Genomic DNA, 14,202 nt, shown 5'->3' with positions numbered 1-14,202 from the left:
ACAAAGAGTTTTGGACGTGCCAAAATATTCTTCTTGGTGACATTTGAGACCTGTTTGCTCCCATACCACGATGAAGATAAGAGTATTTTTGTGCACACGTTGGTCACATCACATGTTGATGTACACTGTCAGAAAAAGATACAACATCTTCAAGGACTGTTCAGGTGACAGTGAAACGACCCCTTTGTACAATTATACATGACTGTGCTTATACTGACACACAATATTTTTAGCGCAATGGAATCTGACTTTCAATAATCCCTACAAAAGAATAGCCCTGACCAACATTAACCTATACCTTTCACAAATCACTTACCTCACAAAAATCTTCGTTACTCGAACTACTGCAATACAGCGGGCGCCACTACTGCCAGCTAAATAAAAGATTCTAACTACTGAAGTCACTAACTACTGATAGGCATAGTTAGCAAAAGAAAGATTTTGATAGACAACAAACAATGTATTTACCTTAGTAAAGTCATAATATACGTATTTAGCAGTTCATGACATCCATTCTTACAAATTTACTGTCTCTGTCCAGATCATCCGCTCTCAAAAATCTGCCATCTCACTTCCCCCACATGCACCACTGCTGGCGGCTCACCTCCAACTGCGCAACGCTACGCACTGTTAACAGTCAACTGCCCAACACTACAATAGCGACTATTGCAACAATGCCGACCAGCCTCAGACTGCACACAGCACAGTCAGTGATTTTCATATAGAGCGCTACGTGAAGTTACCAATAAAAAAACCTAAACAGCCTACTTACATAGCCCCTATGCTCCCCACAAAAAATTTTACAGATTTGTTTTGGGCACTGGCCAATACAAATTTGTTAATTTTTTTTTACAATTACAATAACAAAGAAATCAAACGCACACACTTATTGATACAATGTTGGTCAAAAGATAAAATTTTGTCACAGTCCTCAAGGACAGTCCTGATCATTCATCACAGTAAAATTGCAGTTTTCTTTTCTCAAAGTCTGAGCAGTAAAAGACAATGCACATGGAAGTAGTGGATTTCAATGCAGTCTTGAAGAAGTAGTGTTGTCCTTCCAACAGAAAGACAGTGCTGACTCTTGACATGCAGACAGGTAATGGTCCACAACAGAGCAAACCCACAGCAGAGTCAGTCGAAGTTTTGAAGAATATTGGTAAGTAGGTCATCACAGAGCAGACCCACTGTAGTCCTGGTAGAGAGTATGGTATTGGTGGGCCATCAAAGGTGCAGACCCTCTGCAGGCCTTGTAGAAATAATGGTACTGGTGGGTCATCAAAGGTGCAGACCCACTGCAGTCCCTGTAGAGATGGCCAGCAGCCATCTGCTGTGACTGTGCAGGTGCACAATCACCATCGAAGAGTCTTGTGGACAATATAGCAAGTCCATAAACCACCACTTGTGCACTCACAAAACTTTTTGGAATGTCCTTAGAACCAGCAATGCTGTTAACCAGTCCCTTGCTGAATTATCAACACATGTGCAAAAACTAACAGTCCTCTTTTTTTTTTTTTTTTTTTACATATTGTGCATATACTATTACCAAAAGAAATGTGTGCCGTGAAATGAATGCTTACAAGTTACTTAATTTGATAAACTGGTGTACCAATTACAATTTTATAACATGAGAATACAATTACAGAGATACAGAAAACATCATTAAAACGTAATAATACAGATAACATTTGTGCTAATACAGGCTTTACAAAAGAATAGAAATAGACATATTCATCAGTGTTACAGGAATTATGACATGAGTAAATAGATAAAATAATGAGAATAGTATTCGAAACATTAATTTCACACATGAGCATTGAAACAGAACAGAATTAATAATGTCTAAACATCTTTACAAAGTAAATAACATATTATTAATGCAAATTATATTTGAGGATAACAGTATTCCCCATCATAGTGAATGTAGCTTAGTACTAGAAATATTCTACAACATAAATCTTAGTAGCTAAACACTTAAAGACAGGAAAAAGACAAATACACAAGGGTACATAAACACATAGCGGAATAATACAAAAGGAAAGACAGGGTTCATTGTCAGTGTGAAATTTGGTACTGCAGTCCAACCCAAAACTTCGTTCTGTAGATCTTTCCTCTTATTTCAACATTTGTTTCCACCAAAAAAATCCTATCCAAGCATGCTTTCTGCATTTATATGTTTACTTATTTCTTGCCTCATTATTTATTTTCCATTATCTTTTCTCATCATTTATTTCCAAATAAATCCTATCTATACCTGCTTTCTGTACTTTTTTCGTATAACTTCTCAATGCATTTCTTCCAATTCATCGCAACTCATTCTCTTATATAGTCTACCCCCTCTTAAGCTAACTTAAATCTACTGAACTCAGATATATATACCAAGGGACGAGGCAATTCAGTAGCACATAACAAATTAACACAAACAGCAATGACAAAAAATGGAAATTGGCAAAGCAAGCAGCATTAAATATAAATTAGCAAAGCAATTGCAATATTACAACAAATATAAGGCAATATGCATCAAACAAGAAAAATAAATCAGTAGTAAAACTGGCTTAACAGAGTAATACAAAGCGCACTTCTGTAGCACTATGCCTGGCACACAGCAGCAGCAAATGCAATAACTTATATCTAAACATGACAAAGCTCATGCAGAAAGAATATTACAGTAAAGATGGCCATGTCTAATACCTATGTCACATCTTAACACTAGAGTGATGCATCACCTTGACTTACTCTAGCAGATAAGTTACCAAACTGTTAAAAAAATATTTTTGCAATTCCTGTGAAGGAAAATGTCTATTTGTGCTCTCTTTTCTACGAAAGTACATCATAAAATTATTCTTTACTTGGTCTGTAGACAGAAAATAGTGATATTAGTACATCTATTAAATTTTATTTCAACCAATGCTGCTGCAGCTAGAAACTTGATATTAAACAAAATGAGCAAATATATACATATAAAGCAACATATGAAACATCATTCACTAGGAAAATGGCGTCTCCAAAGGCAAAAAAATTCTCTCAGCTAGAAAGACAATAGATGTAAAATGTTTCTCATCATTTCATTAGGCATTTTAGTAAATATCATAAATTAAGAGCTCCACAAAATAATCATATGTTTTCAAGTTTGAGCATGTCGTATTTGCGATGCTTACTACAAAGAAATGTCAATAGCGAGGATAATGGCCTCTTTTTTTTCCACCTGTGCCTCTGAAAGGCACACACTAACGACTTTTTTCCAGGCGACTGTCGCACAGCTGGGTGCCCATAATGCATTACATGAAGGTCACTTAACTTTCTTACCGAAATATTTACGACACCAGTTTGCACTACAGTGACAGTCTCATACAAAAAATTTCACAGGTCAAGAATTTGCGTTGCAAATGTGTAGAAACTAAATCCTATGAATATAACAGTGTGCAAAAAATGTTCGCCTGCATTGTGATACATTCACGCATTTACACACATTTCATAACTCTTAAATTACGATTCTCAGCTTATTGATCATAAACATGCCTCAACAGCATAATACACATCGTCATCGTAATAATAACATCATAACAGACCAATCACATCTCAGAATTGTCGCAGCTTCTTTCAATAATTTCAAGATCTTCAATAAAGTCATCTACCTCAAACGTACTTCAAAAATCATGAACCCTTACCAAATACATCATTCAAAGCTCTCATAGTATCACAATGGCTCCTAAAAATATGAACAGTTCACAAAGTACAGACAAAATACAATTTCGTAAGTGTGAAGTTATCCAACGGTGTAATTACGTAAACATCTGTCACTGATGTAGTAAAATAAATGTTTGTCTCTCTCAGTTAAATGATCAGATAGCTGTGTAATTTATGTGTTAGAGAAATATGGTACCGATGTGTAAAGTTGTATAAGCAAATACCATATTAGCTAGGGCTCCTTGTGCTTGCCCAACACATGGTACACAAAGTAAGCGTGCACCCTCCTGAGGATGTGTCTAACTTTTGGGTACCGATGTGTAAAGTTGTATAAGCAAATACCATATTAGCTAGGGCTCTTTGTGCTTGCCCAACACATGGTACACAAAGTAAGCGTGTACCCCCCTGAGAATGTGTCTAACTTTTGAAGATTTTGTCCCATTTGTTTCTGATTTTGTTCAAGTGTTGTGTCTAACTTTTGTAGCCTTTGTCCCATTTGTTGCATTAACTGTAATAACAATGCGCTGGTGTCTGGAACATGTTCCTCAGTGCTTTTCGGCAGTGAAGTTGCACCGGCAACATTCACATTCTAACAAGCAGAAAATGTGTCTTGACTTATTTGAGAAAACGGTGAATCTGCAGTATTTGCAAGATTGTGTCCTGTCATTCCCGATTCCTGAGGCGGGCTGTTGCCGACCGATCGATCGATAATGCTTCCCTGTTCACTAATTGTTTCACTGTCTACACCACTGTTTGCCGCCCGCTTCATTTCCCTATGCACAATTACCAAATTACTATGTTGAACAATAGTTAATTCATTACACGGTGGCGCTAACACACTGCTTTCGTCTTCACTGTCATTTCTCAGTTTACTTTGGAGCCTAGTATTACGTTTTTCACACGCCATAATTGTCACAATATTTCACACAATAACACAGAAAAGCACAATTTGAAGAGCAAAAATAAGAGAACACATTAACATAGCACTGAAAATAATATCTAGTTAATCGCAAGCGCAGCTGCGAAATACTTGGTGCAAATCTGCATGCACGCCACAACTGTTTTACTTTACAACAATGAAAGAATGCAACTACAAAGGAGATTCTCTCTACAATTACGCGCTAGCAATAAACAAAAGCTACACTAATTATACAAACTACAAGAAAAAATCAGAAGATTCCATTGAGGTATCCTCGGCTAAGGGTCGACATATGATACGTCCCCTTTGTACAATTATAGTACATGACTGTGCTTATACTGACACACAATATTTTTAGCGCAACGGAATCTGACGTTCAATAATCCCTACAAAAGAATGGCCCTGACTGACACTAACCTATACCTTTCACAAATCACTTACCTCACAAAAATCTTCGTTACTCGAACTACTGCAATACGGCGAGCGCCACTACTGCCAGCTAAATAAAAGATTCTAACTACTGAAGTCACTAACTACCGATAGGGATAGTTAGCAAAAGAAAGATTTTGATAGAGAACAAACAATGTATTTACCTTAATAAAGCCATAATATATATATAGCAGTTCATGACATCCATTCTTACAAATTTACTGTCTCTGTCCAGATCATCCGCTCTCAAAAATCTGCCACTCACTTCCCCCACATGCACCACTGCTGGCAGCTCACCTCCAACTGCGCAACGCTACGCACTGTTAACAGCCAACTGCCGAACACTACAATAGCGACTATTGCAACAATGCCGACCAGGCTCAGACTGCACACAGCACAGTCAGTGATTTTCATATAGAGCACTACGTGGCGTTACCAATAAAAAAACCTAAACAGCCTACTTACAACAGTATCTGCATACTGAGGGGTTGTAATGTTAGTGATTATTTGTCACGGTCACCACACCGGCAATCCGATAGCGCCCAGGAGACCTGTCAGTGCAAACCCCTCTTTAGAATGTGCAGCGAGTAACTGTGCTGAGTTTACATGTGAACAGTGTTTTCAACATTCATTTTAGGGTACCACCATGACCCACTGACGAGTACGTACTCCTATTAAACAGCCATATGAACAGGGTCGCTTTGTGGACCTGCGTGGAAGCTAGATGAACGTCTCGACGGATTACCGCACATGTTGGGCACAGACCGTCTGAGGTGGGTCGCTGCTTTTAACATTGGCTGCCGAACGTTCCCACACCCGTAGACCAGCCTCTGGACGTCCGCGGAATACTGAAGCATGTCAAAATCGACGAATTGTGCGAGAAGCGGTGGTCGCCGAACAGCATCCAGGATCGAAATCCGGGCACATGTAGCATCCGCAATGTCACCATGACCACTGGGACTCATACACGTGCTGCAGGGTTGCTATCAAGTGTGTCTCTCGTTGGCTGATACTACGTCACCGTCACGCTTGGCTACTGTGATGTTGCGAAAGAGTTGACTAGAGAGTGGAATGGCGCTCTGTTCCTCAGTGATGAGACTAGGTTCCATCTGTAAGAGTGTGATGGACTTACACGTGTACAGCTTAGACATGGTGGTTGGCTATTCCAGACCTTATTCGCCTGTGACACACAGGTCCCATCCCCGGCTTCGTGGTGTGAGGGTCTTCAAACTCCCGGTGACATTTCCTGCAGGGTAAAATGAGCAGTGCCAGCTACATTGCACAGCCTACTACCATTTCTGCGACAGGAAGGTAACGTGCTTCTTCAGCATGACAGTGCACGTCTACATGTCGCTGCCGCGACGCAACGTACTCTTCGTGGTGTATAACAACTTCCTTGGTCAGAAAGATCACCAGATCCGTCCGATTGAACACGTTTGGGACATGATGCAGCAGAAATCTACTTGTTTCCCAGTGAGTATTTGCTCCTTTTACTGTGACATGAGTTTGTCATTTGGTCTGAATTTGTTATCGTTCTCTCCTACAATGATGACCTACATGTCAACATAGTTGTCGATAAAATGACATTGTACTTGAGCTCGTTGCTCTTTTTTTCTGGCTATGTAGATTATGTACATCAGATCCAAATGGAATAAACGTTTGATCTTTTAATATCCAGTATGTCATTATCACCTGCACCAAGTTTGATGAATATCGAACTGGTGCTAGATAGTCCAGCACTTTACATTTCCACGAGATGCCGAAACCAGGCTTCTGGTTATACCGTTTTACAGCACTTTAACTTCATCAAAAAACCGTGTTTCTCTTCTTCGTTCTTCCACTCTTGCTCCAAGTAATGGTTCTTGTAAGCGATGTATATGTTTGATATTTAGAAGTGTACTCTTGTTTCTCAGAGCCGAGAATGTAGGTAAAGAGTGCTCTTAGAAGACGACATCTGCTGGCTGTCTGAATGACGCGATTGCTTTGTACATCTACATCTACATCTACATCTATACTCCGCGAGCCACCTTACGGTGTGTGGCGGAGGGTACTTATTGTACCACTATCTGATCCCCCCTTCCCTGTTCCATTCACGAATTGTGCGTGGGAAGAACGACTGCTTGTAAGACTCCGTATTTGCTCTAATTTCTCGGATCTTTTCGTTGTGATCATTACGCGAGATATATGTAGGCGGTAGTAATATGTTGCCCATCTCTTCCCGGAATGTGCTCTCTCGTAATTTCGATAATAAACCTCTCCGTATTGCGTAACGCCTTTCTTGAAGTGTCCGCCACTGGAGCTTGTTCAACATCTCCGTAACACTCTCGCGCTGACTAAATGTCCCCATGACGAATCGCGCTGCTTTTCGCTGGATCATGTCTATCTCTTCTATTAATCCAACCTGGTAAGGGTCCCATACTGATGAGCAATACTCAAGAATCGGACGAACAAGCGATTTGTAAGCTACTTCTTTCGTCGATGAGTCACATTTTCTTAGAATTCTTCCTATGAATCTCAACCTGGCGCCTGCTTTTCCCACTATTTGTTTTATGTGATCATTCCACTTCAGATCGCTCCGGATAGTAACTCCTAAGTATTTTACGGTCGTTACCGCTTCCAATGATTTACCACCTATGGCATAATCGTACTGGAATGGATTTCTGCCCCTATGTATGCGCATTATATTACATTTATCTACGTTTAGGGAAAACTGCCAGCTGTCGCTCCATGCATTAATCCTCTGCAGGTCCTCCTGGAGTACGTACGAGTCTTCTGATGTTGCTACTTTCTTGTAGACAACCGTGTCATCTGCAAATAGCCTCACGGAGCTACCGATGTTGTCAACTAAGTCATTTATCTATATTGTAAACAATAAAGGTCCTATCACGCTTCCCTGCGGTACTCCCGAAATTACCTCTACATCTGCAGATTTTGAACCGTTAAGAATGACATGTTGTGTTCTTTCTTCTAGGAAATCCTGAATCCAATCACAAACCTGGTCTGATATTCCGTAAGCTCGTATTTTTTTCACTAAACGTAAGTGCGGAACCGTATCAAATGCCTTCCTGAAGTCCAGGAATACGGCATCAATCTGCTCGCCAGTGTCTACGGCACTGTGAATTTCTTGGGCAAATAGGGCGAGCTGAGTTTCACATGATCTCTGTTTGCGGAATCCATGTTGGTTATGATGAAGGAGATTTGTATTATCTAAGAACGTCATAATACGAGAACACAAAACATGTTCCATTATTCTACAACAGATTGACGTAAGCGAAATAGGCCTATAATTATTCGCATCTGATTTATGACCCTTCTTGAAAATGGGAACGACCTGCGCTTTCTTCCAGTCGCTAGGTACTTTACGTTCTTCCAGCGATCTACGATAAATTGCTGATAGAAAGGGGGCAAGTTCTTTAGCATAATCACTGTAGAATCTTAAGGGTATCTCGTCTGGTCCGGATGCTTTTCCGCTACTAAGTGATAGCAGTTGTTTTTCAATTCCGATATCGTTTATTTCAATATTTTCCATTTTGGCGTCCGTGCGACGGCTGAAGTCAGGGACCGTGTTACGATTTTCCACAGTGAAACAGTTTCGGAACACTGAATTCAGTATTTCTGCCTTTCTTCGGTCGTCCTCTGTTTCGGTGCCATCGTGGTCAACGAGTGACTGAATAGGGGATTTAGATCCGCTTACCGATTTTACATATGACCAAAACTTTTTAGGGTTCTTGTTTAGATTGTTTGCCAATGTTTTATGTTCGAATTCGTTGAATGCTTCTCTCATTGCTCTCTTTACGCTCTTTTTCGCTTCGTTCAGCTTTTCCTTATCAGCTATGATTCGACTACTCTTAAACCTATGATGAAGCTTTCTTTGTTTCCGTAGTACGTTTCGTACATGATTGTTATACCACGGTGGATCTTTCCCCTCGCTTTGGACCTTAGTCGGTACGAACTTATCTAAGGCGTACTGGACGATGTTTCTGAATTTTTTCCATTTTTGTTCCACATCCTCTTCCTCAGAAATGAACGTTTGATGGTGGTCACTCAGATATTCTGCGATTTGTGCCCTATCACTCTTGTTAAGCAAATATATTTTCCTTCCTATCTTGGCATTTCTTATCACACTTGTAGTCATTGATGCAACCACTGACTTATGATCACTGATACCCTCTTCTACATTCACGGAGTCGAAAAGTTCCGGTCTATTTGTTGCTATGAGGTCTAAAACGTTAGCTTCACGTGTTGGTTCTCTAACTATCTGCTCGAAGTAACCGAGTGTCAGTCCAGCTCTCATCGCATGCAGGCGACGAGTCGCTGTCGGCGGCGCCAGTGATGGGCGCCGTGCTGGGGGTGTCCCTGACGCTGCTGGCCGTGGCCCTTGGGGCTGCCGCGACGCTCAGCCGGCGATCCAGGAGGCGGCGCCACCTGCGCGCAGCCGCCGCCGCCGCCGGCAAGGCGCTGCCCCCGCACCACACCGCCGCCCTCATCGCCGAGGAGAAGGATCCAGACCTCATCCCAGCCGGCTTCGGTAAGTTGTCTGACTGCTGCACAATCCTCCCGTCCTCACTACAATAGCCCTCACAAGCAGATTTTTTTTCGAGATATCAGACGTATTAGTGATCTAGGATTATATTGTTTGAACTACTGTCTCATGAGCACCCGTTTGACACTTCAGAGTTTGTGTGTGCCTTGTCTTAAAATTGCATCAGCATCGGGGGTAGCATATGACAAAATTTAACTTACTGTGCATATATAGTAGAGTGGAAAGAAATACATGAGTTGTAGGTTATTTAAGGGTATACAGAGTGGGACACAAGGTAGACATTTCTGGCAGTAACAATAGCTTTAACGTGGTCTCATCGAGTCGAGGTAGGCCTGGATGACAGATACGGTTGCGTGACACCATGCTGCAACAGTTCTCTGCCAGTGACGTATGTTACGGTTCAAATGGCTCCAAGCACAATAGGACTTAACATCTGAGGTCATCAGTCCCCTAGACTTATAACTACTAAAACCTAACTAACTTAAGGCCATCACACACATCCATGTCCGAGGCAGGATTCGAACCTGCGACCGTAGCAGCAGCGCGGTTCCAGACTCAAGCGCCTAGTACCGCTCGGCCACAACAGCCGGCGTATGTTATGCCTCGTGTAAGAGAAAGACGCGTTTACCAGTACGTGTCGGAATTCAACAGCGTCAGATTCATGCCCTGTAGAGACAGCAGATTATCGTTCCGCGATACTGCTGCTCGCTTTTTTCAGCATTTTATGAACGTCATGCGAATATGAAATCAATATGTTTAGGAGTGCCATACGCAAGGGCTCTACACGGCTAGTAACCGAGAGCACTTCCGTGTTGTAACTTAGACTCTGCTGAATCGTAAATAATCGTTACGTCATTGGAGTCAGGAACTCGTTTGCAGCCAGTAGTATACGCAGGGATAGCGTGACGACGTCTGGAGCGGCACGGACTATCAGCACGGCTGCCATTGTCGCGGCTTCCACATACTCGGCAACAGATGAAGGCGTGAAGATGGGGGTGCGTCTGACGGCGACATGCACACAGGAGTGGCACTGTGTCGCCGTTTCAGACGAGTCTCGATTCCGTGTACGGCACGACGATGAACGTATCAGGGTGTGGAGAGTCTGAACGATGCGAGTTGCATTCATCATCGTCACATGGGCACTTACTTGGCTTCTTGATACAGGCTGCCACTGGACACACAACTCGATCACCTCTGACAACATGGACACCAAGAATCATATTTTTGTCTTGTTAAGAGACGTGGCCGTATCCTAACTCTGAGATTGCCCTGAAATCTTTGAATACGATGACGCAAGACCACTTGTTTGCCGTGCGGTTCAGACCTGTCTTGATAGAAGAGGTGTTTGACTGTTGTCCTGATCAACAGTTCCTCATCTCTTACCCACTGAAACATTGATTCATAGGTGGCCGAGGGTCTTGCGAGCCACTGCATGCCAGCCACTGTAATGTTTGGCACAGTGTTGAAGCAGTGCTGAAGTTCATTTCGACTCTATGCCCAGCGGGTTAGAGGCATAGTTCGTGCAACAAGTAGTAGATTTTTCTACTAAATTACTCTCCACAGCCCAAAATCGACTACAGTTTTAATCATTTAGTCTTCCTACTATTTCATAAATCCTCAATTCGAAAAATTTCGGTATTTTCTGCACTTCTTGACACCGTGCTTCTAATGGCCAACAGTGTAAATGATGATGTAGTTGCAGACTGAACGCAAACGTGTGTGAACTAAAATGGGTTCCTTCTTAAAGGTACCTAACACTAGTAGAACTTATCTGACAAGTACACAGACATTCCGTTTATTTGGTGTAAGAACTAGGATACGTCATTTTCTATTGAAGGGATGGAAGATGTGTACAGTGAACTGATTGTTTACTGGGTTGATCAGTTTGATGAAACTGGTCTCATTGTAACGACTCATTTCATTTCGACAACAGACGCACGTCAAAACAATGTGGTAAATATCTCCTTAAATCTGCTAGCAGTATCGTTTATTTTCAGTGAATATTGGAAAAATCTGGAACTGCATGAAAGGACGGATTTACTGGTTGGCTGACGTATGCTATATAATGAAAAACAGTGAAAGCGCAGTCGAGATGTGGTGGGTAAGGAAGAGTTTTCCACATCGTATGAATGAGAATCTATGATTTGTTATGGATAATATGGGACAAGTATTGTTAGTGTGAAAGCTTTTACGCCATAGCAATTTAGGGTATCTTTCTGGAATCGTTTGAGTCATTCAGGCTGCAGTACTTCGAAATGGCTGGGCTTGTTAAGAGGAGCGCCTGGAACGTAGCAGCTAACGTCACCTTGGTTTAGCAGCTGTCAGGATGTAATCATCAATGACTGAACTTAATACGTCATGGACTCTGTTCATCGTCGAAGTAAGTCCATTGTCACTTTTAGAGACAGTTTTACAGGGTATTAGCGTGGCATCATCTGGGAATGATTAACCCTCACTCCGGTCTGCTTATCTCACAAATGAAAGAAAAAATACTCAATATTTATTTAATACGAGTTTTAGAATTTTAGTCATTTACACCAAATTATTGTTTTTACTAAGGTGGATTGCCATCTAATACTCTGATAATGCTTTCGATTGCGTTCAAAATGGATTAAATTCGTAGAGCGGTTGTAGTGCACTGGTCTGAAGGTAACCCTTGTCACCTCTGCAGCTGGCGGAGGGCTGCGAGCGTCGGGCGACCGCGTGCCGCTGTCCGCGCCGTCGCTTGGCAACGGCAGCGTGGTGTCCCCGGCTCTGGCGGGCAGCCTGGTGTCTCCGCCGGCCAGCAAGCTGCCCACGCCGCAGGGCTCCCTCACTCTGGTCTCGCCGCAGGGCCCGCTCGATGCGGCCAGCATGCTCACTCCACTGGGCTCAGCGCTCTGGCCCAGGACAGTCTCACCGCCACCCGTAACGGTGCGTACTGCACCTGCTGCTGAGTTGTAACATCAAGGGAAACGACGCAAACAACATGGCACTACTCACGTATTTCGTAAAATGCACAATCAGACTTTTTAAGCTGGAATTTCTTGTGCATTGCTGAACAACCTCCTGTCATGGTCGCCAAAGGTAAAACATGTGCTGAGGAGCAATGTAGTGCGGTCCGTGTTGCTGCGTTTCGTCAGGAACCTTCTGGGACTACCACATTTCTATGGTGTTAAGAACACATTGATAGGATGCTAAGAATACCAAAATTACTGAACAGATAATCTACAAGATGTTAGGATTATGAACATGCCTGTCATCACACAGACGAATAATTAATAACTTTCTCATCGTTCTGACACAACCTTCTTGTTCCCAGGTGAAGTCGTAAATTATCTGACTGAAGGCAAAATAGATGAAGAAAAAAAAAATTGTCAGGAATATGTCGCCTTCATTTCTCGTCACCTGTGAAAATGACCAGTAAGTCACCCTCTGTAATTATGGACTGAGAGTCAGTAAAATCCTTCGGGTATACGATTCCGTTGTCAGTATGTAAAACTGTCCAACGCTTCGGCCACTGTGGCTTCCTCAGGGTGTTTCGGCCACTGTGGCAAATGGCCTTCCTCGGTATCTTTAGCGTCTTTAAGCAGCACAGGCGGAAATTTTGGAGGATGTTACATACTGACAGCGTGAAACTTTGAAGCATTTTATTGGCAGTGATAATGACTGTGGAAGCCTGTACTTGCACTACAGACTGAAAAAAATGGTGCAAATGGCTCTGAGCACTATGGGACTTAACATCTTAGGTCATCAGTCCCCTAGAACTTAGAACTACTTAAACATAATTAACCTAAGGACATCACACACATCCTTGCCCGAGGCAGGATTCTAACCTGCGACCGTAGCAGTCCCGCGGTTCCGGACTGAAGCGCCCAGAACCGCACGGCCACCACGGCCGGCCTGCAGACTGAATCTGACCTCTACCAGTAGGCCATATGAAGTTGATCATGGCTGTTTTTTGCGTGTTCCGCAATAACAGACCCTCATTACAGAATAATTAGTTACGTGTGTTATGCCAGTTGTCCTTGTGACCCTATTTGCTAAGGAAACTCACACATCAATATGAGCAGCAGTAATGCAGAATTTATGAGATCCCTGTGAAGAAAACACTTCAATTTTTTCATAATACTTTTGATACCACAATTAAATGAAACTTCTCCCCGGCCCTTAACACTGACAAAAACAGTTCATTGTCAAATGAACAGGAGAAGGGTACGAAATCATAGTAAACTAACAGGAAAACAACTCTGCTACAGGATATTACACTACATAAAATAACAACTTCTTTACAATAGTTCTTCAAAATATCAACTTCCACGATGACAGTAAGTATGACAACAATACACCATGAACTCCTAGACCGTACTTTACTGCTAAACTACTGTGTGAAAATTGCTCTCTATAAACAATCCATTCACGACGCATAAACATTTTACACCACAGAGTTTTTCGTAGCAGCGCTTGTTTGGCAAGATAGGTGAAAGATGTTTTTCCAACTTTTTTAAGAATGGGAGAGAGTTCCCGGCAGTAATTTCGAGTGGGCCGCTTGTCGTACCAGAATGTCCTGTCACGGTCGCCACTTACAGCATGTCCGCTGAGGACGACCTGCCGTTGTCTTCAGCTGGAGCTTCTTACTTTCGGG

At 42.2% G+C, this 14,202-nt stretch overlaps 1 protein-coding gene across 1 annotated transcript in view; it reads left to right on the top strand.

The window, feature by feature from the left end:
- The window catches only part of LOC126424527 (nephrin-like), a 192,373-nt gene extending 179,852 nt beyond the window's left edge, over positions 1-12,521 (top strand). The window contains exons 9-10 of the mRNA XM_050087297.1: positions 9,339-9,464; positions 12,250-12,521. Coding sequence (XP_049943254.1) covers positions 9,339-9,464; positions 12,250-12,521 — 398 coding nt within the window. The remainder of the gene's footprint in view (positions 1-9,338; positions 9,465-12,249) is intronic.
- The last annotated feature ends 1,681 nt before the right edge of the window (positions 12,522-14,202 follow it).

This window comes from Schistocerca serialis, chromosome 1 (assembly GCF_023864345.2).
Source record: "Schistocerca serialis cubense isolate TAMUIC-IGC-003099 chromosome 1, iqSchSeri2.2, whole genome shotgun sequence".
Taxonomy (NCBI): domain Eukaryota; kingdom Metazoa; phylum Arthropoda; class Insecta; order Orthoptera; family Acrididae; genus Schistocerca; species Schistocerca serialis.
This window is presented reverse-complemented; position numbering and strand designations above follow the sequence as displayed.